The 24,550-nt window shown below is 51.0% G+C and overlaps 1 protein-coding gene across 1 annotated transcript in view; it reads left to right on the top strand.

Moving 5' to 3' along the window:
• SPNS3 (SPNS lysolipid transporter 3, sphingosine-1-phosphate (putative)) overlaps nucleotides 1-24,550 on the top strand; it is a 67,578-nt gene that overhangs the window by 36,207 nt on the left and 6,821 nt on the right. Inside the window, exons 10-11 of the mRNA XM_060133430.1 lie at nucleotides 4,298-4,487; nucleotides 23,099-23,164. Coding sequence (XP_059989413.1) covers nucleotides 4,298-4,487; nucleotides 23,099-23,164 — 256 coding nt within the window. The remainder of the gene's footprint in view (nucleotides 1-4,297; nucleotides 4,488-23,098; nucleotides 23,165-24,550) is intronic.

The raw sequence follows: 24,550 nt of genomic DNA, 5'->3' as shown, positions 1-24,550 counted from the left end.
TGCCTTTGCCCAAGCTGTGCCCTTTGCCCATAGCTACCTTCCCTTTTCTCATCATTACTTCTTATAAGCTTTAACTTTAGTTCAGGCCCTATTCTAAGCCCTTTACATGAAAAACCCTCTGAGGTTTTATAATAATAAACCCTAGTGTTCGTGTATTACAAATGAGGAGGCAGAAGATCAGAGAGGTTAAACAAATTGTCTGAGGTCACACAACTCGAATAGCAGAGCCAGGATTCAAACCCATCTGACTCCAAAGCTTCTGCTCTTAAGCTCCATGTACTGTTGCCTCTGGAGACTGCTTGGTACTGTTAATTGACTTGAACATCTCCCCACCAGCTGGCATACAGTGGGTGCTCAGGCAGCATCCAGTAAGTGAATGAATGAATGAATGCATCAAAGGATACTGTGGTTTTTTTTTTTTTTGCCACACCAAGCAGCATGCAGGATCTTAGTTCTCTGACCAGGGATTGAACCCATGCCTCCTGCAGTGGAAGCGTGAACTCCTAACCACTGGACCGCCAGGGAAGTCCCAGGATATTGTGATGTTTATCCTGGCTCTACAGCTAGATTCTTGGATCTCCCCAGAGGCAAAGACTGAGTCCTAAAAGTCCCACTGCAACTTGAAAAAGTGGGGAAAAACCAGGTCTCCATCCCACTTCAGGCATTGACTGGCTGTCTGTTCCTGGGCCAGTGATTTCCCCATTGTCTGCTTCAGCTCTTCCTCTAACTCAGCTTATTCCTAGAACCTGGCTGAGAAACTGTGTTAGGGTCCTGGGGCTGATGGAACGAATGACCACACACTTGGGTAGCTTCAAACAACAGAAACTTTTCCCATAGTTCTGGAGGCCAGAAGTCCATAATGGTTTCACGGGGCCAAAACCAAGTTCAGCAGGGCCACACTCTCGCTGGCGGCTCTCGGGGAGAATCCTTCCTTGCCTCTTCTAGCTTCTGGTGGCTGCTGGCGGTCCTTGGTTGTGGCCGCATCACTCCAAGCTCAACATCCACGGTCACGTTGCCTTGTCCTCTGTGTCTCAGATCTCCCTCTGCTTCCCTCTTATAAGGACATTTGTAATTGCATTTAGGGCCCACCAAAAAATTGGAGGATCATCTCCCTACCTGAAGAACATTAATGTAATCACATCTACAAAGTCTATTTTGCCATATAAGGGAATATATTGTCACAGTTTCCAGAGATAGATGTCTTGGGTTGCGGGGCATTATTCAACCTACCACAGGGTCCTGGTGTTCGGGTTCTGCACAGACCCTAGCTGTTAATACACCCTCCATAGTTAGGATAAGCCCGCAGGTGAGGGTGGGGCGGGAGCAGGAAGCTGCAGGACACAGGATTCTAGCTCAGCCAGAGGGAGAACTTCCAACATACAGAGCGGGGCCCAGACGGAAGGGGCAGCATTAGGGTAATAAGCTTCCCATCCCTGGGGGCATGTAAGTAGGAGTTGGATAGCTGCTTGCCAGGGCCATTGTACAGAGGATCAGCATAGAACTTGCAGGCTTTAAGGACCCTCTTGGCTCAGAGTCTGATTCTGGGAAGGCTTTGTGGGGGTGGGGACATTTCGTGGTAGGTGTGTCCTCTGGCCACACCTCTGCTCAGGGGCACTGGGGGTCCCCCATCTACACCGCCTGTTTGAATAAGCAATCCTAAGTCTTAGAAAGGTCTCGAGACCCTGCCAAGGCTGGCTCAGACCGGGACTCAGAGGTAGATAGCATTCATCCGGGATTTGGGGTCACTTGACTGGGCTGAGCCGGAGCCTGGTACAGCTTGCAAGGCTAGGAAGGTTCGGTGAGCACCTTTAAGCTGCCTAAGGACACACATGCTTTGTTTGGAAGCAGAGGGCCAGGAGACCCTGGCTCTGCCAATGTGGGGCTGTGTGGCCTCGGACAGGTCTCTGCCCTCTCTGGGCTTTACACAATCTCCTATAAACCAAGGGGATGGGGCAGGGAAATAAACCCATTAGTCCTCAGCCTGTGGGACGGACATTTCACAGAAGTTATTTAGGGGAGAGGTAGTTTTTTGTGGCACTCAATTTGTCAGTAACCATAGTCTTGCGTCTGTCATGTTCTTACCTCTTGGTAGTAGCCATGGAGGTAATATCAGGCACCTGGCACTTTTGGAAAGGTTTGGATCTGGGAGGGGATCCTGGCCAGGTGGAGAATGGTGGGTGGGGGCAGTGGTGCTCCAAGGCAGGGAAGCCAGAAAGTGTAGGGTGAGTTTAGAGAATTTCCAGTCATTTGTGCAGAGTGAGGGAAGGAGAAAAGAGGGGAGGTTACACAGGTCAGCAGGGGCCAGTCCTGCAGTGCTGGCTGGGAGCCTGCCCTGAGGACAACAGGGAGCCACTTAGGGGCTGGAAAGGTCCTAGTTACCTTCGTTTTTTCAAGAGTTCACGCTAGTCAGTCTCAGCATTCCTTTGGGCTTCTTTAAAAGGAGGCTTGGGGGACTTCCCTGGTGGTCTAGTGGTTAAGAATCTGTCTTCCAATGCAGGGGACGTGGGTTCGATCCCTGGTTGGGAAACTAAGATCCCACATGCTGTGGGCAACTAAGCCCGCATGCCACAACTACTGAGCCACAACTAGAGAGCCCACGTGACGCAGCTAAGACCCGACGCAGCCAAAAATAAAATGAATAAATATTAAAAAAGGAGGCTTGGGCCCATCCTTTGGGCTAGACCAGGAGGATGAAGGTGTATATTCACATCCTGTTGCTTAGTAGCTGGGTAATCTTGGACTCAACCTTTCTTTCTTTCTTTTTTAAAAATATTTTGTTTATTTATTTATTTGGCTGCACTGGGTCTTTGTTGAGACACGCGGGATGTTCGTTGCCACGTGTGGGATCTTTGTTGTGGTGTGCAGGATCTTTAGTTGCAGCATGCGAACTCTTAGTGTGGCATATGGGATCTAGTTCCTTGACCAGGGATCGAACCTGGGACCCCTGCATTGGGAGCACGGAGTCTTAGCCACTGGACCACCAGGGAAGTCCTGGCCTCAACCTTTCTTAACCTCACCTGTTTCAGCTGTCCACCTGGGAATTCTGGGAGAGATCAGTGAGCCATTTGGTTAATATCTCTTGTTCCAGGCTCGATGCTCCCAGCCTAGAGTCAAGAAAGTAAACCGAACCTGGTTTCTGTTCTCCAGGAATTCACAGCCTAGTGAATAACCTTGATGATAGAGACATGGAAGATGTTATGGGAACTGAAGGGGGTGAACAAATCAGCAGAGAGACAAGGGAAAGCATCCTCAAAGAGGGGACCTTTGTGATGGGTCTTGAAGGATGCATAGGAGTTCGGTAGGTAGAGAAACCAGTGAAGGGTGTTCCAGATGGAAGAATAAAAGTATGAAGTGGGGACAGCAACTAGTCTGGGGACTGAGGAGGATGGAATTGGGGTTTGTGGTTGAGGTCACCCAGAGTCAGATCATGAAGGACCATGTATACCACAATGAGCTGGAACCGAATCTGGTGGGTGTTTAAGAGCTGGTGGAGAATTTTAGGCAGGGAGTGGGCAGGGGCATAGTCAGATCTGTGTTCTAGAAAGCATCCTCTGGGGGACCTGTATGGAGGTTGTCCTAGAAGGACAGGTTTCTACAGGAGGGAGGTGCAAGAGGGACCAAGTGGAGTTGAAATGGGTCTAGGAGTAGGTGGCAAAGGTAGTGAAGTTAAGAGGGGGCTACTTGAGAGGTGTTCAGAAACAGAGAGTCGAAGGATGGACTCAAGGAGGGGAGGGTGTGTGGGACTTCACTGGCAGCCCAGTGGTTAAGACTCCGCGCTTCCACTGCAGGGGGCATGGGTTTGACCCCTGGTTGGGGAACAAAAAAAAAGAGAGAGAGGAAGGGTGTGTACAATGCCGGTGTATCATAGGAGCTCGATAAATACATGCTCACTTACCTGCATTCTATTAGTATTGGGGCCTGGAAGGCGAGAAGGTTGGGGCCAGTGTGGGACTGTAGAGTTAAGATTTCTGAGTGGGGCAGTTTTAGGTGGTGAAACAGTGGAGGAGATTGCTGGCAATGAGGCAGGCTGGGAGCTGGGGTGCTGGGGTGCTAGGAAGATCACCCACATGGCCAGTGGCATCCCCAGGTTGAGGCAGGAAAGAGGATGGGAAGGGTAGGGGAGTACGTGGATCCCAGAGCAGGGTCCCAGGGACCCACGAGCATCGGTTAGGAGGGAGGGGAAGGGGCCCACAGCCACACTTTCTGTAGGTACCAGATCACGCACTGGGGGGTAGGCGGCCGGACCCCTATCCTGACGCCACCGGCTGACCAATCCCTCTCTGCTCTTTTCCATCAGCCTGATTTTTGGGGTACTGACTGTTGTGACTGGCCTTGTTGGGGTCATCCTGGGAGCAGAGGCTTCGAGGAGATACAAGAAAGTCAACCCAAGGGCTGAGCCCCTCATCTGTGCTGCCAGCTTGTTTGCTGCAGCCCCCTGTCTCTACCTGGCTCTCATCCTGGCCCCGACTACCCTCCTGGCCTCCTATGTAAGTGAAGGCCCCTTTGGAGGTGGGAGTGGGGTGAGGTGGGTAGGGAGCTCCTGTTTCACATAGGCTTACGCTGTGCCGGGTCTTCACGTACATTACGTTTATCCTTCTGGGGAGCTTTGTTATCCCCATTTAACAGATGAGGAAACTGAGGCTTACCAAGAGTAACACAGCTAGGGGCGGAACTGGGGTTTGAGCCTAAGCCTTTCTAAAGTGTGTCCTCTGAGCTTCTGGTTAATACTTTGATGGGAGAACATGAGACCCCTTTATTCCCAGGACATGTGTTGAGTCCAAGAAGAAATAGGGTAATTCTCCCCAGGTTACAGATGACGAAAGTGAGGTTCAGATTGGCCATAGCCAGTGCGGACACTGCTTTAAAGGTGACAGTATTAAGGATACCGTATCTTCCAGATCCATATCCCATCACATCCCTTCATGTGCCTCACACTCCGGTTATACCAGTGACAGGTGCTCACATCTCCCAGCCTTTGCTTGTGTCCATTCCCTCCGCCGGGGGCACCATTCCCCTCTTCTGTGCATCCTAAAGTCGTTCTGCTGTAAGACCCAACTCAAAGGCCACCTCCTCCAAAACCTTCCCAGGCTACTCTATGCTCACATCAGAATTCACTGGGGCTCCGTGCATGTTTAGGTCTCATCAGGCGTCCTGGTGTATCTATATCCCTACATACACATTTATATGTGTGCTGCTGTATCCCTGGCTCTCCAGAGCCCTGGCCCTGGTTGTCCCACCTGATGGGAAGGAGCCACTGATACTGGGAAGATGGCGCCAGCCTAGCCCCAGCTAGACTGGTTCAAGCTTCCTACCCCTCCACTCCCACTCCCTGGTCCTAAGGCCCTGGGGACCCACCACTGTGGACATGGAAGCCCCTGCATGTGTGGGTGGGGTTCACAGAGCAGGCTGGACTCAGAAAGCAAATCAATAACAGCTTTATTGTTCCCTGACCAGTTTGAGTGGGTCTCTCCCCCATGACCAGACCCCATAGCTTTTCTTTCTTTTTAAATTTTTTACATTTAATTTTATTTATTTATCTCTGGCTGCATTGGGTCTTGGTTGCTGCGCGCGGGCTTTCTCTAGTTGCAGCGAGCAGGGGCTACTCTTCGTTGCAGTGGGCGGGTTTCTCATTGCGGTGGCTTCTCTTGTTGCTGAGCTTCAGTAGTTGTGGCACGCGGGCTCAGCAGTTGTGGCTCGCGGGCCCTAGAGCGCGGGCTCAGTAGTTGTGCTGCACAGGCTTAGTTGCTCCGTGGCATGTGGGATCTTCCTGGAACAGGGATTGAACCCGTGTCCCCTGCATTGGAAGGTGGATTCTTAACCACTGCGCCATCAGGGGAGCCCCCACCATAGCTTTTCCAGTTACACTCATGAAGCCCAGTCTCATTTAAATCAAAACTTTTGTTCTACTTCCAAATAAAGCTTCTATCCAGGTCCAGAAAATTGCACTGGGGAGAGGGGGAGCTCTACTCGGTTGGATTCTCCTTGCTCCATCTCTGTCCTTTGTCCCAAGACCACGGCTCCTCCAGGATCCTGACCGCTCCAGGGTTGGGCAGGCCAGCAAAGATGACCGGAAATGGGCCAGGTGTTATTGGTGTCTGGCGTTGTTTTGCTGACTGTCAGTGCCCTCCTTGTGGTAGATGCCCAGATGTTGGCTGACTCCTCTCTTGGGAGCACTTTTGTGGGTTCTGGGGGCCTCGGGCCCCAGCATTTGCATTGTACAATTCCCTGGTGCAGGAGACATTGTCACCTGTGTACTGTCGCAGCTTCCCTCCGCTCCTTTCCAGGGTTGCCCTTCCAGCTCTTCCTCCTGGGCCCTGTCGCCCCAGGCAGGCACCCCATGGGGCTCCCCTCTTGTGACCCTCAAGCCTGTCTCCTCTCCATGGTTTCTGTTTGACCCCTGGATGTGCTCAGGATGTAGCTGCCCCTACTGCTGCCCTTGTACATCCTCCTGTTCCCAGGTGACACGTGTTGGGGTGTCCTGAGGATGCTCTTTGTAGATGCACCCCAGGTGGCCCTGGTGTAGGAAAGTGCATTTTTTGGGCATCCAGCCAGGGAGAAAGCCCAGTGTCCTTCCTGACAGGCACTGCGCTTTCTGTGGGTGGGCCAGCCGAAGCCCCTCACTCAGCTTTCTCACTCTTCAAATAAATCCTCCCCAGCCTGGGTCTCCAGCCTTCTTCTGTATAAGCTGGGGGGCCACATGGGATGGTTCCCTTTCTCTCTCTGAGTCCTGAGGTGTGTCTTGTGCCTCTTTTAAGGTGTGGGTGCTTCTCACCAGTGTCGTCAGCCTTGGTTGGGTTTCCGCTGAAGTTCCTGGGGAATAGACAAGTCCTGTTAACATTCCCTTCTGCACGTGCTCTTATTTAGTCCTTACAGTGCCCTCCTCGGAAAGGGTTTTTCTCATCCCCACTTGACAGATGGGAAAACTGAGGCCCAGAGACAGCAACGCAAAAAGTAGGACAGATAAACCTCTAACGCAGCTCCGCGGACTCCAAAGTCTCTGTCCTTCATGCCGCACTGACCCTTGTCACCCCCATGGGAAAGAAACAGAGGCCGGCGTACACCAGGCACTAATAAATACCTTAATGCTTATTGTCTGAGGGAGTGACTGGGACCGTCATCTCCAGCTGGTGGGGACTGAATGGGCCTGACCTTGCAGGGAGGCTGAGGCCTGGGCAGATGGAGGCCCCATTTAAGGCCTGTCACTGCATTGGCTGGGCCCGCGGACCACCTGCCAGTTCCGCTTCTGCCACTGTCTTGCTTGGCTCTGGGAAGCAGCTCCTTGGCTGTGTTTTGGGGACACAGCTGTCCCCCGCCCCATAGCCTGGCGCATCTCCAGAGCTGGATGGCTCATCTACAAATGACATTGCATCTTGGCTGACAAAGCCAGCTGGGGAATCTCTTCTCTAGGCCGGCCCTGGGACGCGAGGGACTGCAGGGCAGGAAGGCTGGCAGGGCTGGGATGTGTCCATCGTCCAGTGCTGGGAAGCTGCTCCTCCTTGTGGCTCGTGTTTGGGCTGGGCAGGATCCCCAGCGACCAGAGCTCCAGCCTTCCAGAAGTGGTGCGGTTCTTTCTGGACCCCCTGACCAGACCCCCCTCCTCCATGGCTCTGTCTGTGCTTCTGAGATTCAGGCTCTAGCTCCCCCCATCCCCGCACCCCCGCACCCCTGCCCACTAACACCAGTCATAAATCTTTTTTTTTTTTTTTTTTGCCTTACGCGGGCCTCTCACTGTTGTGCCCTCTCCCGTTGCGGAGCACAGGCTCCGGACGCGCAGGCTCAGCGGCCATGGCTCACGGGCCCAGCCGCTCCGCCGCATGTGGGATCTTCCCGGACCGGGGCACAAACCCGTGTCCCCTGCATTGGCAGGTGGACTCTCAACCACTGTGCCACCAGGGAAGCCCAGTCATAAATCTTTAACACCTCCAAACTGCCCCTCTTCTCTTGGTCCGCTCTGTCCTGTCATGGCACACGCCTTGCCGTCTTTCTCTAGGACTGTCCCAAGAGCCCCCGTCCTGGTCTCCATGTCTTCCTGCTCCCCCACCACGATCTGTTCTCCCCACACTGCCAGAGGGACACCACAGAAACTTCCCTGCTTGAAAGCCTTGCATAGCTCCTTGGTGCCTCTGGAACTAAGTCTAACTCCTCATCCTGGCATTCAAGGCCCCTCATGAACGGCCCTGACATCCTTAGTAGCGTTATTCGATGTGGTTCTGCCATGCAGGTCCCCTCCTGATTCCCAGGATATGCCCTGTGCTCTCCATATCCAGGCTCTCCCTCTGTTTCCTCTACTCCCTTCCCTTCTCCATACGCCCGAATCATTCTGGGCCTTCAAGGGAGGCTAGAGCACCATCTCTCCATGGAGCCTTCCCTGATTGCTAGAGCCAACACTCTCTCCCCATACTCGCCACTCCTCAGCATTGTCTTCCTTGGGTCCTGGTTACTTATGCTCTGACCACCCCCTCCCAGCTGGGCCCAGGTTGGTTCCTATCTTTCTCAGCACTCCAGCCCGAAGCGCAGTGTCAGGCACTTGGAGTGGGGTTGGGGTGATCAACTGTTTGCTGTGTGAATGGTTGAGTGACCAGCTATTTTCATTCATTCATTTATTCAACAGGTATTTATTGAGTGCCTATAAAGGTGGCATGCTAGTTTAAATGCCACAGATATAGCAGTAGATAAAACAGACTAAATTATCTCTGTTTTTAGGGAGCTCCCATTCTAGTTGGGGGAGATAGACAACAGGCAAGATATATAAGTAAAATTCACAATATTGTGAGTTATGGGATATTTAGGGGAACAGTGTTCCAAGCAGAGGGAACAGCAACTGTAAATACCCTGAGGCAGGAGCGTATCTGCTGGGTTTAGGGAACAGCAAGAAGGGCACTGTGGTTAGTGTGGAATGAACGGAGAAAGGGAAATGAGGACAGAGAGGTGGTGGGACAAGATGATGTAGGGCCATGTGGGCATTGGGTGGGGCTGGCTGAGAGCTGAGTTGAGGTTTTGTGCTGAGGCGTGGGTGGTCTAGCTTATGTTTTTTGCATCCATTGAGATGGTCATGTAGTTTGTCCTTTATTTTATTAGTATGGTATATTACATTGATTGATATTTGTATGTTTAACCAACTTTGCATTCCTGGGATAAACCCTCCCTTGGTCATGGTGTAAAATTATATTTATATGTTGCTGAATTTGGCTTTTTAGTATTTTGTTGAGGATCTTTGCATCTATATTCATAAGAAATACTGGTCTATAGTTTTCTTGTGATGTCTTTGTTTGGTCTCATAGAATGACTTGACGAGTGTTTCTTCCTCTTGTATTTTTTGGAAGAGTTTGTGAAGGATTTGTGCTAATTCATCATTAGCCATTTGCTAGAATTCCCCATTGAAGCCATCTGGTTCTGAGCTTTTTTTTGTGGGAAGTTTTCTGATTACTGACTCGATATTTACTTATTATTGGTCAATTAAGGCTTTTTATTTCTTTTTAAGCCAGTCTTGGTGGTTTGCATCTTTCTAGGAATTTCATTCACAGTATTCCCTTATAGTCTTTTTAATTTCTGTAAGGTCGGTAATAATGTTCATTCTTGATTTTAGTAATTTGAGTCTTCTCTCTTTTTTTTTTTCTTGGTCAGTGTAACTAAAAGTTGGTCAGTTTTGCAGCCAACTTTGGTTGTATTGATTTTCTCTATTGTTTTTCTATTACTGACTTATGTTTAATGGAATCACTCTGACTTCTCTGTTGAGAATAGACTTCCCATGAGGGTATGGGGTACAGGAGCAGAAGCACCAGAGGTGGTAAGAAATGGTTGGATTATAGATATGTTTTGAAGGTAGATCTATCAGAAGTTCCTGATGCATTCAGTGTGGGGTGTGAGAGAGAGAAGAGTCAAAGGTGAGTTCTAGGATATTAGCCTCTGTAGCTGGAAGGAGGGAGAGGCCATTAACTGAGATCGGAAAGTAGGCAGGAACAGTGGCATTTGGGGGAAGATGAGCAGCTTGGTTTTGTACATTCTGAGTTTGTGGTGGGAGGTTGACGTCCAAGTACAGGTGTTAGTAGAGCTGGATGCAGGAGTCTGGAGTCCATGGGACATGACATCATCCCTAAAACTTCAGTGGGTGGAAACTGGCTGCAGTCTACCATGAAGGATTGTCATTAGGTGTGGGAGAGCTATGGGGGTCAATATCAGAAAGGGTGTCCAAAGGGGGCTGAGGAATTCGCTTCTGTTCATATTAGTTTCAAAATAGGAAGAATCACTTGAGTCTCTTCAATCCACCCATCCATCCATCCATCCCTCCTTCCATCCATCCATCCATCCATCCCTCCTTCCATCCCTCCTTCCATCCATCCATCCATCCATCCATCCCTCCTTCCATCCCTCCTTCCATCCATCCATCCATCCCTCCTTCCATCCCTCCTTCCATCCCTCCTTCCATCCATCCATCCATCCATCCCTCCTTCCATCCCTCCTTCCATCCATCCATCCATCCCTCCTTCCATCCACCCATCCACCCATCCATCCATCCATCCATCCATCCATCCGTCCGTCCGTCCGTCCATCCATCCGTTCACCTTCTCAGATTGTAGGAACCAAAGTTCTTCCTGTACTTTCTCTGCCAGTTCTGGGGAGATTGATAGGGCTTCCTGAGAAGGCCCACAGGAATGTGGGCCTGTGTACTGCTTAGTGTGTGCACGCATCTAAGTGTGAATATATGCAGGTCTGTGAATATGAGTGCAGATATGTGTGCTTTTGTGTGAATACACCTCTGTGTCTGTACAGCCATGCTCTGTGTATGTTGCATATACACGTCATTCATTCTATATATGTGTAGTATGTATGTGTCCATGTATGCTGTTTTGCATACATGTCTGTGCATGAGTGTGCACATGCACATGTATCAGGGCAAGCAGATAATTGTGTGGGATGTGTGTGCACATGTGTGTCTGCAGCTGCCTATAGCTTTCATCCAACTGCTTCTGGGCTCTAGCTGCACTGCGTGGGGAGGAAGGGTTTTTGGAGGCATCGTCGTGGGTATGCCTGTCCTCAAATTTCCTGAAGTAGGGCCAAGTCGTGCGGTCTGTTCATGGCAATAAGGTTTCCCGAGCATATAAAATCTGGTCTGGGGCCTTCCGTGGGGGAGCCCGTTCCCTGGGGCCCACCTGCAGGAGCAGAGGGTTCCGTCTCTTCCCTCCTTCCAGTCCCCTTGGCAGGGGAACTTGACTTCTTGGCTGTTAATTGGGATCCAGACACACACAGCAGGTCTTGGCTCACACCGTCTCCCTTGGCCTTCTTCCCAGAGCCGCTGCCCTTCAGAGGAGAAAGGGTTTGTACCCAGAGGAGGGACTGAGCCCAAGGTACGAGCTCCATCATCACTTGTCTGATAGCTGGAGGATGTGGCTGACCGTTGGCAATCCCCCCTTGGGTGGGCTTTGTGGTCCAGAGGAAGTAACAGGAGTTGGGGGATGACAATGAGCATGCATTGAGGCATCTGAAAGACCTGCTTCTTCACTTACTAGCTTTGTGAGCTAGGGCAAGATCTTGACCTTGCTGAGAGTCAGTTTTCTCAGCTGTAAAATGGGAGTGTTCGTACTTTCCCCTTGGTTTCATTGAGGAGCTAAATGAACTTTTGGACCTGTTCTAGTTAGTATAGATACATAATGAAACAGTGGTTTAAAATAAGAAAAACACTTATTTTGCTCACGAATTTGCAGTTTGGGCAAGGTGGGGGGTGGGGCTGACATATCTCTTTTCCACTTGGGGTTAACTACGCAGAATGGGGGTGGGGGAACTGGATCGTCAAAGGCTGAGGGCCGCCTGATGGTTGATGCTGGCTGTTGGCTGAGACCTTAGCTGGAGCTACTGGCTAGAGCAGCTGCCTGTGACCTCCCCATGTGGCCTGAGCTTCCTTACGACATGGTGGCCGGCTTCCAAGGACTAGAGTCTTGAGAGAGCCAGGTGAAGCTGTGTTGCCTTTGAGGGCCTGCCCTTGAAAGTTACACAGCGTCACTTTCACTGCATTCTGTTCTTCACTTGAGCCACAACTTCTTGCTCAGATTCGAGGGGAGAGAGAATGGATTCACTCTTTTTGGTGGAGACTAGCAGTGATCTGAAAGAGCATGTGGAAATATTACAGTGACTGTTTTGGGAAAATACAGTCTGCTACTTGCCCCAAAGTTTCCTCCTTCACTGAGCCCTGGGTCAGTGACATCTAACATTACGGGGAGGAGTGTCTGGGCATGTGGCCATGAAACCCCACAGGTGTAACCCTACCCCCGCCCAGGGTGTCTCTGGTTCTGTGCTGCTCTTCCTGTTTCACAGGTGAGAAACCAGGGAGTGGGGGTCTTCACCCTTAAACCCTGCCGGGCTTCACGGGCCGAGGGAGCAGAGGTCTCAAGGAGCAGAGTCGAGGCCATGGTGAGGTGGCTGTGAGGCAGGTCCCAGCCAGGATGAGCAGAAATGTTCACTCACTTATCACATATTTCCCAAGCACCTCCTGTGTGCCAGGCACTGTTCTAGGCTTTGAGGATGATGCAGCATTGAACAAAACAGGCAAGAATATGTATGCAGTAAAATAAATGGTATGTTAGATGGGAATGAGCTCTGTGGAAAAGAACAGAGCATGGAAAGTGGACAAGAAGAGGGACTGGGCTGTGCAGGATGGTCAGGGAGACCTCACGGAGATGGTGGTGCTTCAGCAGCAACCTGAAGCAAGTGAGCGAAGGAGCCATGTGGATACATGGATGGAGTGGGGGAGAGCTCTCCATGCAGAGGGAAGTGCAAAGGTCCTGAGGGGGAAATCATGCTGGTGTCTTCTAGGAAACGTGGTTGGAATGGGGCGAGCCAAGGTAGAGCAAAGGAGATGAGGTCAGAGGGAATGCCGGGGGTGGGGTGGGGAGGGTGGGGCACTGATTGTGTGGATCCCTGCACATAGAATGAACTTGGCTTCCAATTTAAGTGAAATGGGAAACCACTAGAGAATTTCTAGCACAGAAGTGATGCTCTGACTGATGGTTTGTATCAGTCACCTATCGCCGAGTAACAAATCACCCTAAAACGTAGTGGCTTAAGACAACGATTTATTATTTCTTATGATTCTGTGAATTGGCTGGATGGTTTCTTGCCTGGTTTCACCTGTGCTCACTCCTGTGGCCACCTTCACTTGGAAGACTGGGTGGGGTGGGACATCCAAGCTGGCCTCACTCGTGTCTGGCCGTCAGCTGGGGCTCCTCCATTCTCCTCCACGTGGCCTCTTGTCTTCCACTGGGTGAAACCGGTTACTTACATGGTGGTCTCAGGGCCGCATTCCAAGAAAGCAAAGTGGAAGCTGCAAAGTCTCTTAAGGCCTAGGCCAGGGACAGCACAACATCACTTCTGCCTTATTTTATTGGTTGAAGCAAGGGTGAAACTGAGCCGGTTTCACCATGGGAAGGGACTGTACAAGGGTGTGAATACCAAGAAGCATGATTAATTGGCGGCTGTTTTGTAACTACCTACCACGTAGTTTACCAAGGTCTCTCTGGCTGCTGTGTTGATCATAGAATGAAAAAGGACAAAGACAAGAGACAGGGGAACCCATTAGGAGGCTTTCCAACATTATAGGCAAGAGATGCCTGTGGCTTTGATTGGGCTACTTATGGAGGAAGTGCGAAGAAGTGGTCAGATTCCGGGTACGTTTTGGAAGTAGAATCAACAGGATTTCCTGACGGGTTGGGTGTGGAGTGTGAGAGAAATGGGTGAGTCGAGGGCAACTCCAGGGTTTTGGGCCTGAGCAACTGGAAACACGGAGTTGCCATTTACTGAGACGGAGAAGGCTGGAGGGAAGTACGGAGATGTTGTTGGTTTTTTTTTTTTTTTTTGGAAAGGATGGGATTAGGAGTTCAATTTTAGACATGTTGAATTTGAGATGCCTTTTAGAATATTCAACTGCAGATGTTAAGAGGCAGTTGGAAATTTATGAGTCTGGAGTTCAGGAGAGAGGTCTAGGCTGGTTATGTAAAGCCGTGAGACTGAATGAGATCAGCAAACGCCTGAGCTTGGATAGAAAAGAGAAGAGGACCAAGGATCACACTCTGGGGGACTCGACACGTCAAGGATATGGAAGCATCATGCTATCACAGTGAAATCAAGTGATGAGACCAACAATTCAATCCACCACACTCTATCAATGACCTTTCTATTTTTATTTGGGGGAAATTAAAAAAAAAAAAGCAAAACCAGAAAAGCACAAAGAAGAAGATAACAATTTTCCATTTTCTCATCCCCTAGAATCAGCTACTGTTAACATCTTGGCCTGTTTGCTTCTACTTTTGTGATGTGACCATCCTTCTATATGTGCCTCTGTATATAAACCCAGATTTATGTGTTTAGAAATACTTTTGTTAAACTGAGGTTATCTGGTAATTTTAAAAACAGATTTATTGAGATGAAATTCAGGTATCATACAATTTAAAGTACAAAATTTAATGGTTTTTAGTATATTCACAGAGGTTTGCAATCAACACCACATCAATTTTAGAACATTTTCATCACCTCAAAAAGAAACTTTATAATACAATAGAATAAATGCATTTCTTGGGCTTCCTATAAAAAAAAAGAAACTTCATATTCATTATAAATCATTCACCATTTCCCCCTAACCATCCTCTATTCCAGCCCTAGGTAACTGCTAAGCTGCTTTCGGCCTTTATAGATTTGCCTATTCCGGATATTTCATGTAAATAGAATCATATAGTGTTTAATTCATTTATATGAATTTACGTGAAGAAATTGAAGTGAAATCAAAGGACTTGGTTAACTTCAAATTAATTTTAAAACTTTGGACTTATTGATGAATCCTGATCAGCTTTCTTATACCTCCCCCTTCTTCTCTCCCCAGTCTCCTGGTTTTTGTTAGTTATATTATTATTTTTACTTTTTCTAGATTTATAACACTCACAGTCTGTTCTCTAAGCATAATCCTTAGATCTGGGACAGTAGTCTCAGATTTAAATAGATTCAATACTCATTCTCCATCTGTTGCATAGATGCTCCATTCCTGAGTTCTTGTTTTGGTTCAACTCCTGAGTAGATTTTGTGGTTAAATAGTTTTTAATCCATTCTGTCCCCCTTTCCAAACCAAAAAGGGCTAGAGAGGTGGTTTTCCTTTGGTTCATTTATGTTTGAGATTGTCTTCTCCTCTTTCCCTCTTTTCTTGGATAACAATTCACTGGGTATGGTATTGTTGGCTCACATTTTCTTCCTTTCATTACTTTGCAAACATTTGTTCCATTGTCTTTTCGTATCAAATATTGCTGTGAAGAATGAAGTTTAAAAAATCTTTCATATCGATTCACTTTTTCATCTGGATACCTGAAGATTATATTATTTATTCTTGAAATTCAGTGGCTTAGGTAGTGTATTAGTTAGCTCTTGCTGTGTAACAAATCATCCCCAAGTGTAGTTGTTTAAGACAGCACACATTTATTATCTCACAGTTTCTGTGGGTCAGGAATCCAGGCATAGCTTAGTTGGGTCCTCTGCTTCATGGTCTCTTGTAGGCTCCAATCAAGGCATTAGCCCAGGGTCTGTGGTCTCATGTGAAGTCTCAACTAGGGAGGGATCTGCTTCCAAGCTCACTCAGTGGTTGTGGGCCTCATTCAGATCCTTCTGTGATGTTGGATTGAGGGCCTCAGCTCCTCATTGGCTATTGGCTGGAGTCTGCTCTCAGTTCCTTTGCTATGTTGGCTTCTTTCTTATGGCAGCTCCCTTCCTGAATATGTGTAGGCTGAGAAGGCAATAGAGGAGTCTATCAAGGGGAGTCACGGTCTTTTGTAACATAATCGCGGAAGTGGTATCCCATGACTTTTGCTGTATTCTGCTCATCAGAAGCACATCCCTAGGTCCAGCCCACACCCAGGATGAGATACAAGAGGCAGGGGTCTCTGGAGCCATGTTAGAAGCTGCTTGCAACAGCTAGGATATATCTCAATGCTAAATATTCTATATCATATAAAAGTTTGTTCATAACAGTGTTCTTATCTGCTGAATCAGCACTGAGTATCCTCCTTCCCCCTCTCATCTCTTTGAATATTTCTTATGTTTGTTTATTTGTTGAGTTTTTTTTTTTTTTTAACCTGTGTTGGATCATCTTCTGGGCTGGGACTAGGGTAAGGCCAGCAAGGCATAAGGGCACACAATTTAAGGAGGCACTCACTCCCAGGGGCTAACCCTACACTTGTGCAACCCAGAGACTGAGTACCTCCTTAAATTTGGTACCCTATGTGTCTCACTTGCCGTGCTCTAGTCCCAGCCCTGATCTACTTCACCTGTCTTTCATATCATTTACTTCTCTCTAAATGTTTTCTCTTTTTCTTTTTTAAAGTTTTTTTTTTTAATGTGGACCATTTTTAAAGTATTTATTGAATTTATTACAATTTTGCTTCTGTTTTATGTTTTGGGGTTTTTTTTTTTTTTTTTTTTGGCCACAAGGCATGTGGGATCTTAGCTCCCCAACCAGGGATTGAACCCGCACCCCCTGCATTGGAAGGCGAAGTCTTAACCACTGGACCACCAGGGAGGTCCCAATGTTTTCTTCTTTGTGTTTTTTAAAAATCAGTCAATCTGTGAGATTATCTCAAGCCTTTCTCTATATTGGTGATTCTACTTTGGTTGATGTCTATTCTGTTTCTGACTGTTTTTAATTTATTAGTTCTGTAATAATGTTGTTTATTGCTTTGTTCCTCCATTTATTCCCTTAAGTCTGCAATATCCTTTTATATCTCATCCTATTGGAGGTTCATTTCATTTTTGAGCTCTTTATTGAATTACTATTCAATGTAGTTTGAAACAATTATAAGGTATTTCCTTCTGCTCCTTCTATCATCTGTCTTCTAAGTTGGGTTCTTTTTTCTTCCTTCCTCCTTTTCTTTCTTCTTCCTTCTCCACCTTTCCTCCTTTCCATTTCCTCTGTTTCTCCCTCCCTCCCTCTTTCTTCCTTTCTTTCTTTCTTTCTTCATTTCTTTCTTCCTTCCTTCCTTCCTTCCTTCCTTCCTTCCTTCCTTCCTTCCTTCCTTCCTTCCTTCCTTCCTTTCTTTCTTTCTTTCTTTCTTTCTTTCTTTCTTTCTTTCTTTCTTTCTTTCTTTCTTTCTTCTTTCTCCCTTCCTCCCTCCCTCCCTTCCTTCTTTCTTTCTTTCTTTCTTCTCTCTCTTCCCTCCCTCCCTCTCTTCCTACCTCCTTCCCTCTCTCACTTTCTCTTGCTGTTTTATTTATTTTTTTTTGTATGTTTGCACAGTTCACATACTGAGTGCTTTCTCTAGCCTGGGTGTGGGCAGCTCTGCTCTGATACTGAACTTGCTTTGATATAGTGTGGGTGACTCTTTTCTCCTACTCTCTTCCTGCCTTCTCTGTGACCATTCTCTTCCCCAAAGGGGCTGCAGTTTGAGAACTGAGTGTTAGGTTCTCTGTCGCCTGAGGGAATTGCAGGGCTCAGGTAAGGCAGGAGGGGCTTTGTGAGAACACCTGGACTCTGCTCTCTCTTCTGGGATTTAGGTAAATGCTCTATCACAGGGTTCATTCTACTTAATTACTGGCCTTAGGCCCAGTAAAAAACAGTAAAAAATTACTGTTTTTAGGCCTTATGTGGAGTCAGTAACTGGAGTCATTTATTCACTTTCACCACTTTTACCCATTTCTCCCCAGCAGCTTTTCCCACTGGTTCTCAGTTAAGAGTGGAAACACAGGACCCCTGCTCAGTTTATTTCCCTCTAGATGCTGGGGTTTTGGAGGAGAGCTCTGGGGAGGGAGGAGCTGAGAAGGGTTATATTCTCTACTTTACTCCAGAATTATCTGTTTTTTTTTGCCTTGGCTGCCAATATTTAATACTTACCTCATTAAGCTTTTTTTTTTCCTTTGGTGAAAAATGTTTCCCCCCTACCCCCCGACACTATTTTTTACTTTTGGGGGAAGGGAAGTCTGTGGTGCAATTGCAACCCTCCGTTTTCACACAGGAGTTGCCCCGGATGATCTTTAAGGCTCCTTCCAGCCCAAACTAGATCGTAACCCTGAGTTCCCTTCTGGCCCAAGGAGCAATGTGGCCACCATGACACAGAGCAGAGCCAGCTTGGCGGTCACTGAGGCCTTTACATCCGGGAAGGGATGCTGCCCTTCTCAGCCTTGGCGATTCCTGAGCAAGGACCAAAGATGGAGGCCCAGTATTTGCTGAGCCCGGTGCCCACAAGGGAGTCTTGCGTGATGGTTGGCAGGGAGCAGTCAGGATGTGTGTCCATTGTAGCTGTGGTCCGGGTCAGCTAAGGATTCCAGGGTTGGCTATGGGACCTGCTCTCACCCCTTGGTGGCCCAGACAGCTGGGCCGTGCAGGTGCCCCAGCTTGGGGGATCTCTCCTACCACTTGGCCCTTGCGGGTTTTTTGGACAAGCCTATTTATTTATTTATTTAGGCTGAGCCAGGTCTTAGTTGCCGTGGGATCTTTAGTTGCGGCACGCAAACTCTTAGTTGCGGCATATGGGATCTAGTTCCTTGACAAAGGATCGAACCCAGGCCCCCTGCTTTGGGAGCAAGGAGTCTTAGCCACTGGACCACCAGGGAAGTCCCAGTCCTTTTGCTCTTGTGTCTTGGGCTGGAGTAACTGAGCCTTGCCAGAGGCTGCCTATGAGGGGCTGAGAGAGGCCCACCTACCCTTCCTCTGAGGACCTCACTTCCCTGCCAGGATCTAGCAGGTGTCTCTTCTTGGATGGGCAGCAGAGCCTGCAGTATCAGCTGGGTTCTCCAGGAGGACTGGAGCTCATTCCCCATCTGCCTGTCTGCCAGGCTGCTGGGCCTTTGCTGGCCCATGGGAGCTGGGCGGTACCCTTGTACCCTAAAGACAGTCCCTGCAATTACAGGTTGGCAGGCCCAGGGAACAAGTGTGCCACCCGGCCCAGCAGCTTGCTGGTGGCCAGTCTGTGCCGGGGACCTGCATCCTGACTGGCTCAACCATGCTGGGTGAGGAGTTGACCTGTGCAAGGGGAGGATCGGCCTTACCTCTGCCTGAGTCTCCGCAAGCCCATGGGAGACATTTGCTTTCTCCCCCCATTCTTTGCAGTTCAGAGATCAGTTACTGCCCAGTTGTCAGACTGAGATGGACCAAAGTGAAGACACTGTCCCTTCCACTCCACAGGGGCTGAGCCTCCTCTGGGGCAGGTGCTCCAGCTTCCGCCCTGCTCCCTGCCCATGCCTACCTGTGCGTGCAGGTGTACGTGAGGAGGGTGTCTTTGTGTGTGAAGGTATGAGTGTGTGCATGTCCGAGTGCAGGTATGCACATGAGTGCAAAAGCAGGAGCGCGTTTGTGTACATGTATACGTGTGTGTGTGCCCGTGTGATTGTGCACAGCTTGCTGTCTACATTATAAGACCACAAGCATGCACAGGTACATGCTAGGCTGTTTTCCAGCCACCGTCTGTTTGGTTGGTACTCTTGCCACACATATTTTAATACTTAGAATGTCATCCCTGTTACCTGCTTATATATGTGTCTTTGTGGTGTGTGAGTTTTGCGTATGTGTCCCAGGTTATGGGTCTAGGTATGCGTGCATGGGTCTTGGAGCTCTTGTGTGTGTGTGTGTGTGTCTTGAGGATGCACGTGTCTGCATGCTTGTGTGGTTGTGTGTTATGTGAGTGCATGTGTCAGAGAGTGTGTGTGTGTGTGTGTGTGTGTGTGTGTGTACGCCTCTCTGGCCAGGGGTGACTAAGGCCAGAAATATGCATCATCACCGCCCCCACTGGAGGGGGAAATCCTCTTGAGTGAAATGGAAAGGCCAGGGGTTGAGGGGCTCCACGCTTCTCAGGCAGTATTCCCAGGCCCTATCACCCAGGGAGACGGAGTCAGGGTGCAGGGAACCATGAACAGGCACTAAGGGGACAAGGCCAGATTTCCCATTTCCCTTTTGGAAGTCCCCTCCGGGGCTGCTGTCGGGAGGGATGGTGGGGCCTGGGAAACTGGTGAGGCGGAGGGACGGGGGAGGCCTGGACCAGGCCAGCAGCAGTGGCCGGGAGGAGGGGGCAGATCTGAGGGACATTTAGGATGCAGAATGGACAGGAATTGGTGTCTGGAGGGGTGCGAAGGCGAGCAAGGCATGTAGGAGCCCCCCGCCTCCCCCTTTCCGTGTCTGACCGCTTGGGCAGCTTGCTGGTGGCCAGTCTGTGGGTGGGTCCTGTATCCTGGCTACCTCAGGCACCCTGGGCGGGGACAGTAACATGGGGGGACAGGAGGAGAGAGCAGGTTTGGGGACCTAGTCAGTGTGAGGGGCCTGTGGCCGTGCAGAAGAGGGCGTCCAGGGGGCTGAGGGGCCCGTGTGGGAGGAGCTTTGAACGGTCGGCTGGCTACATTCTTCACCGTGACTTAACTTCAGACCAGGGCCCTTCTTGTTTGTTTTGTTTTTTTAATTGTGGAACACAAGTCTGCATTGGTTGTGGAGGCCGCTGACTTCTCAGACCCGATTTGCACGCAGCCTGTGGGACCAACTGAAGTTATCTTGCAGCTTTAAAAGCAAAAGCTGTTGGTGGTGGAGGGGGCTGCCGGGGCGCTGGGCCCCCCTATCATAGCAGCGTTGGGGAAACCAAGGCCCAGAGTGTGGTGACCGCCAAGGGTGGCCCCACATGGCCAGGTCACACCTCTTTGATGGGGTGTCCCTCCAGGGGGTCACACCTCTTTGATGGGCTGTCCCTCCTTGAGCCCAGGCAGCCGCCTCAGGAGACTCTGTAATTACGGGATTAGGAGACGGCCGCTCCCCAGCTGGGCCTTTCGCCCCTCAAAGCCTCTGCGTGGAGGCGGGGAATTGGTGGCTTGGGGTGGGTTTCCAGGTGTGTCTGAGGAAACCTGGCATCCTCAGGCAGCTCGTTCAGCCTGAAAGGGCCCGTTGTGGCTGCAGCCTCCCTCCGATCGGCCCTATTTTGGGGTCAGGATCCACCCTGCTCCAGCTGGAGGAAGGAAAAGGTGTATCTCAGCATGTCCCGGGGGTGTGGGGCAGCCGCGGGGAGGCCGCAGCACCCGCAGAGAGCAGGCTCCGTGCGGCTGGCCCCCCGGCTGTGGAGGGCAGGATGCCTCTGAGCTGGAAGTGGGAGGAGGGCAGCGGCCTGACAGTCCTGGTGGATGTGGGAGTCGAGGGAAGGATGGGTGTGAGCTGCCCTCACGTTGGTCCCAGGAGGCCAGGTTGGCAGACCCTGTGGGGCTGGAATGCGGGTCTGCAGCCTGCCTGGGCCCCGCCTAAGGCTCGCCAGCTGGCCACTTCCTGATTCCCACCCCTGTGGGTGCCCAGCCCCGGGCCCAGAGGGAGGCCCCGCCCTGCCTTCAAGCGTTCCCCAGTCTGTGGAGGGCCAAGGACTAGTGAGACTGGGAGAAGACACCCGCTGCTCCCCCTTCCCAGTGGGTCCTGCCGTCTCGCCGCAGCCCCGGGCCACACTCCTGCCCGCCCGGCCTCGTGGGTGCCTTCCAGCCTCTTGGCCTCTGCTCACTACGGTTCTCTGCCTGGCACGGCCTTGGGGCTCTTCCAGACCCATGCTGATGCTGCCCATCCTTCGGGGCTCTGCTCAATGCCACCTCTACCTGGAAGCCCTCCGCATCCTGGGCTTTCCTCCGACTTCCCTCTTTCCAGCCTCTCCCAGCACTATGGTCTCTGGGACCTCTTGGAGTCTCCCCCCGACCTCACCGACAGCTTCCTGCCCCTCACCTTGCCGCAGGGGAGAGGCGCTCACCAGAAAGTGACTTGATGTGTGACCGTCGGCCTGAGTCTTCTCATGTGTGGAGTGGATGTAATGATACGTGCCTTATGAGGTGGCTGAGAGTTGGATGGGTGACAAGAGTGGACACGCCTGGCGCGCAGTCAGTGTGCAGGCAGTGGGCCTTTGGTTCCGCGGTCCTGGGTGCTTGTAGGCCTTTGGGATCCAGAGCCTGGGCTGCCCCAGGCACAGCCCCGTGACTCCAGGAATGACTAATTCCACTCCAGCAATAAGCCCTTAGAAGCTCTGAGAAATGAGACTTTTCCCCTCCTTCTTGCCGCTTCATTAAACTCTTCTTGAGTGAGTGGAATGAGGATTGTCCTAATCCTTTGGCACGAGGTGGGGGGTTCAGGGAGCTGGGAGACACAGGTACGCAGCGGCCTCCAGATGGCGAGGCGGAGGGTGGGCACACAAGGTTATCCCAGCCCCACAGGTGCCCGGGGTGGGGGTGGGCACTGGACGGGGGCCGGAAGCCTCGTGTTTCAGGATGGCTTTGCCCTGGGCCAGCTGGCAACCTCAGACAAGCCCTGGCCCTGACCCGGGCACAGTTTACTGTCTCAGCCTTGCTCACCTCCCTGTGCTGCTCTCGGGGTCTGGGAAGGGGAAGGCCTAGGAGGGGCTGTTGATAGGAGGCCTGGACTGGGCAGTCTGGCTGGCATGCAGTAGACACCTCCTTAGTGTACACAGGCCTTAGGGGAACAAAGGGGAGGGTGGGCAAGTCCTGGACCTTTCTCCTCTGTTTCTCCACCTTTATTTATTTATTTTAAAAAATATTTTATTTACTTATTATTTATTTATTTTGGATGTGCCGGGTCTTAGTTGCGGCACATGGGGTCTTAGTTGCGGCACATGGGGTCTTTAGTTGCAGCATGTGGACTTGTTAGTCGCAGCATGTGGACTCTTCGTTGCAGCACACATGCAGGATCTAGTTCCCCGACCAGGGATTGAACCCAGGCCCCCTGCATTGGGAGCACGGTGTCTTACCCACTGGACCACCAGGGAAGTGCCTGTTTCTGCACCTTTAAACGTGGCCTGGGAGTCCTGGCTGCCTCCCTGGGTGACCTCAGTGGCTAGACCCTGGGGGCCGTCCATCAGGGGGAGTGCTCTTCCCAGGCCCGGGCCCTGGCACTCCTCTCTGGGTCACGGCTGCCAGTCTGCCCAGATGGGAATGTCTACCCACTCTGGAGGCTGTCGCAGCTGGGAAAACAGTTGCAAACCTCACCCACCCCAGTAAGTCTCGATGGGTCCTTCCTCTGGGCAGCCTCAGTCTCCTTCTCCACAGGTGGGAAGAAACAGCGTGGGGAGGGGCTGGTGACTGAGATCCAGGGAGCCCCATCCTGGCCACCCTTTGTTCACAGGTGTTCCTGGCCCTCGGGGAGCTGCTCCTGTCCTGCAACTGGGCCGTGGTTGCTGACATCCTGCTGGTAGGTGTGAGAGTCGGAACGGAGGGCTGGTCCTGGGGCCTCTCGAGCAGGGGCAGCTGGAGTCTGTCCTGCTCAGAGCTGGACTTCTGCTGTTGAATGGCCTAGAGGCCAGGAGGGGCTTCAGAGACCATGGGGTAGGGGACCAAGGTCAATGAACAGTCACCTTGGACCAGGGGCCTCCCTGACAGTCTCAGACATATCCTTTGACCATCACTCCCTTTTTGTAGATGAGCAAATGGAGGCTCAGAGAGGGCAGGTGCCTGAACCAAGGTCACACAGCCTGCAGAGGCACTGAGCCAAGACTGTGGCCCGGGTTTTTTTTTTTTTTTTTTTTTTTGCGATACACGGGCTTCTCACTGCTGCGGCCTCTCCCGCCGCGGAGCACAGATTCCAGACGCGCAGGCCCAGCGGCCATGGCTCACGGGCCCAGCTGCTCCACGGCACACGGGACCCTCCCGGACCGGGGCACAAACCCGTGCCCCCCGCATCGGGAGGCGGACTCTCAACCACTGCGCCACCAGGGAAGCCTGGGCCCGGGCTTTTTGACTCCAGGCCTCCCTCCCTCTTTCTTGACTGCACTTCTCAGCAAGCAGGCTCCTTGGCCTCCACTCTGGGTGTGCAGACAGGGATGCTGGACTTCAGGGCCACAGAGCCCAGGTGGGTCCAGGCCACCCCAGCTCCCATATCATGGGCTGCAAGGCAAGGGGCCAGCTCAGGCTATAATGAGGGCTGATGCTATCCTGACCCCATGACTGCTAGGTCCAGAGTCTAGCAAGACCCTCCCTGAGCCTCACACTCTCCGTCCAGCCTCCCTGCCTCCTTCTAGGAGAAGTGCAGGGAAACTTTTTGAACACTGAAGGGCTGTGCCCTTGTGGATTACACAGGGTCCCAGACCTAGGGACACCCCAAGAGCCCTCCTCCTGCCTCCTGGTAGTCCAGGGCTGGGTGGGCATGAGGGAACCAGAGCAGCTTGCAGTCGGCTGAGAGCTGTCCTGAAGGGGGTCTAGTGCAGGGACACGAACCTGGATTCAGGAAACACACCTGGGATTCAGCCCTGCTTCTGCCACCTACTAGCTGTGTGTGACCTAGGCAAGTCACTTTGTGTCGCCGAGCCTCAGATTCCCTGTGTGGAAAATGGAGATGAAAATACCTCCTGGATTACTGTGAGGGTGAAATGAGATTATCCATTTAAAGCTTTTGCCCTGTTCCTGGCACAGAGAATGCTGGATGGGATTCTGACAGCAAGTCAGTGGTTCCTACTTTCTCATCTTCCATCTCCCAGAGAAATCCTGGCATCCTGGAATCTGAGTTTGAAAGGGCTGTGGGGAAGTGTAGTCATTTAATTAGCCAACAAAACCTGCTTGAATACTGCTGTGGACGGGAGGC

The sequence above is a fragment of the Lagenorhynchus albirostris genome, chromosome 20 (assembly GCF_949774975.1).
Source record: "Lagenorhynchus albirostris chromosome 20, mLagAlb1.1, whole genome shotgun sequence".
Taxonomy (NCBI): Eukaryota; Metazoa; Chordata; class Mammalia; order Artiodactyla; family Delphinidae; genus Lagenorhynchus; species Lagenorhynchus albirostris.
The sequence above is the reverse complement of the archived record's forward strand: the minus strand, read 5'-3'. Positions and strand labels throughout refer to the sequence as shown.